We start from the raw sequence: 1468 nt of genomic DNA, 5'->3' as shown, positions 1-1468 counted from the left end.
AAATATAAATGGACATAATATTTAAACAGAAGGTATGAATGAAGTTTCAATAGCTGCTTTTAAAAATGAGTTAGCACGTGGCTCATAGCAGGTGTTCAATTCTTACTAGTTCCTCTGCCTCTTTCCCTAACACTGCCTATCCTGGGGATATTTAAAAATCTCTGGGCACTGACCCTAGCTCTAGGGTACACATGTGTCTTATTTGGTCTCTCTGCAGTGACATGCACACCATGGTGGAGAACTATACCCAAGTCACCTGGTTCCGCCTGCTGGGACTTACAGAGCAGGAGGAGCTCAAAGGCATCCTCTTTGTGCTCTTCCTGCTCATACATTCAGTCACTGTCATGGGCAACCTGGGAATGATCACTCTGATCCATGCAGACCCACAGCTCCACACCCCCATGTATTTCTTCCTGAGTGTCCTCTCCTTCATAGACTCCTCGTTTTCCACAGTGGACACCCCCAGGCTGCTGGAGAGCTTCCTCTTCTCAAGCCAATCCATCTCCTTTGCAGGCTGTATGGTCCAGATGGCCCTCATGATCCTCCATGGTACTGCTGAGTGTCTGCTCCTCGCCATCATGGCCTATGACTGATTCACCGCCATCTGCCACCCTCTCCTCTATCACACTATTATGTCCCAATGTCTGTGTGTCCTGCTGGTGGTGACCTGCTATACTGTTTCTGTTGCCAATTCAGCTTTACTGACTGGGTGCATCTTTAAGCTGCCCTACTGTGGCCCCAATGTCATTAACCACTATTTCTGTGACATCCCCCCGTGCTCCATCTTGCCTGTGCAGATACTACGAGGTTGAGACCATTATCTTCTCATCGTGTGCCTTGCTCATCCTCTTTACCATCACCATTATCCCAGTCTCCTATGCCTACATCCTCATGACCATTTGCAGGATGCGCTCCCTGCAAGCCCAGAGCAAAGCTCTCTCCACCTGTGCCTCCCACCTCACCATCATCTGCCTCTTCTATAGCACCATCACCTTCATATATGCTCAGCCAAGCTCTCACAATTCCATGGAACACAAGGTCATGTCTGTCTTCTACACTGTGGTCATCCGCACGCTGAACCCTCTGATCTACAGCCTGAGGAATAAAGACGTAAAATATGCTTTGAAGAGGAGATGCCTGTGCAAGCTGTCTTCATAATCAAGTGTGGAACATTGAGCATCCTATCCCAAGCTGTAACATGGTAGCCATAATATAAGGTATGGATATTAACCCTTAGATAGAGCAAAGTATGTGCCAGCACTAGTTTAAACACTTGACACATTATCAACCCATTTAATCTTCACAAGTGTATGAAATGGGCACTATTATTATCCCTTAGGAATCTGGGGCACAGAGAAGCTGAGTAACTTGCCCAAAATCACACAGCTGATAAGAGGCAGTCTGGTTTCAGAGACTATATTCTCAACCAATGCATGGTACTGACTTTTTCTGATGACTACATCTCAAA

At 46.6% G+C, this 1468-nt stretch overlaps 1 protein-coding gene across 1 annotated transcript; it reads left to right on the top strand.

Moving 5' to 3' along the window:
• Positions 1 to 230: 230 nt before the first annotated feature.
• On the top strand, positions 231 to 1158 carry LOC109028823 (olfactory receptor 5P55-like). The gene is given in 2 exon segments (XM_019036134.2): positions 231 to 807; positions 872 to 1158. Coding segments are annotated over 2 exon segments (864 nt in total).
• The last annotated feature ends 310 nt before the right edge of the window (positions 1159 to 1468 follow it).

Source organism: Gorilla gorilla, chromosome 9, assembly GCF_029281585.2.
Source record: "Gorilla gorilla gorilla isolate KB3781 chromosome 9, NHGRI_mGorGor1-v2.1_pri, whole genome shotgun sequence".
Lineage (NCBI taxonomy): Eukaryota > Metazoa > Chordata > Mammalia > Primates > Hominidae > Gorilla > Gorilla gorilla.
This window is presented reverse-complemented; position numbering and strand designations above follow the sequence as displayed.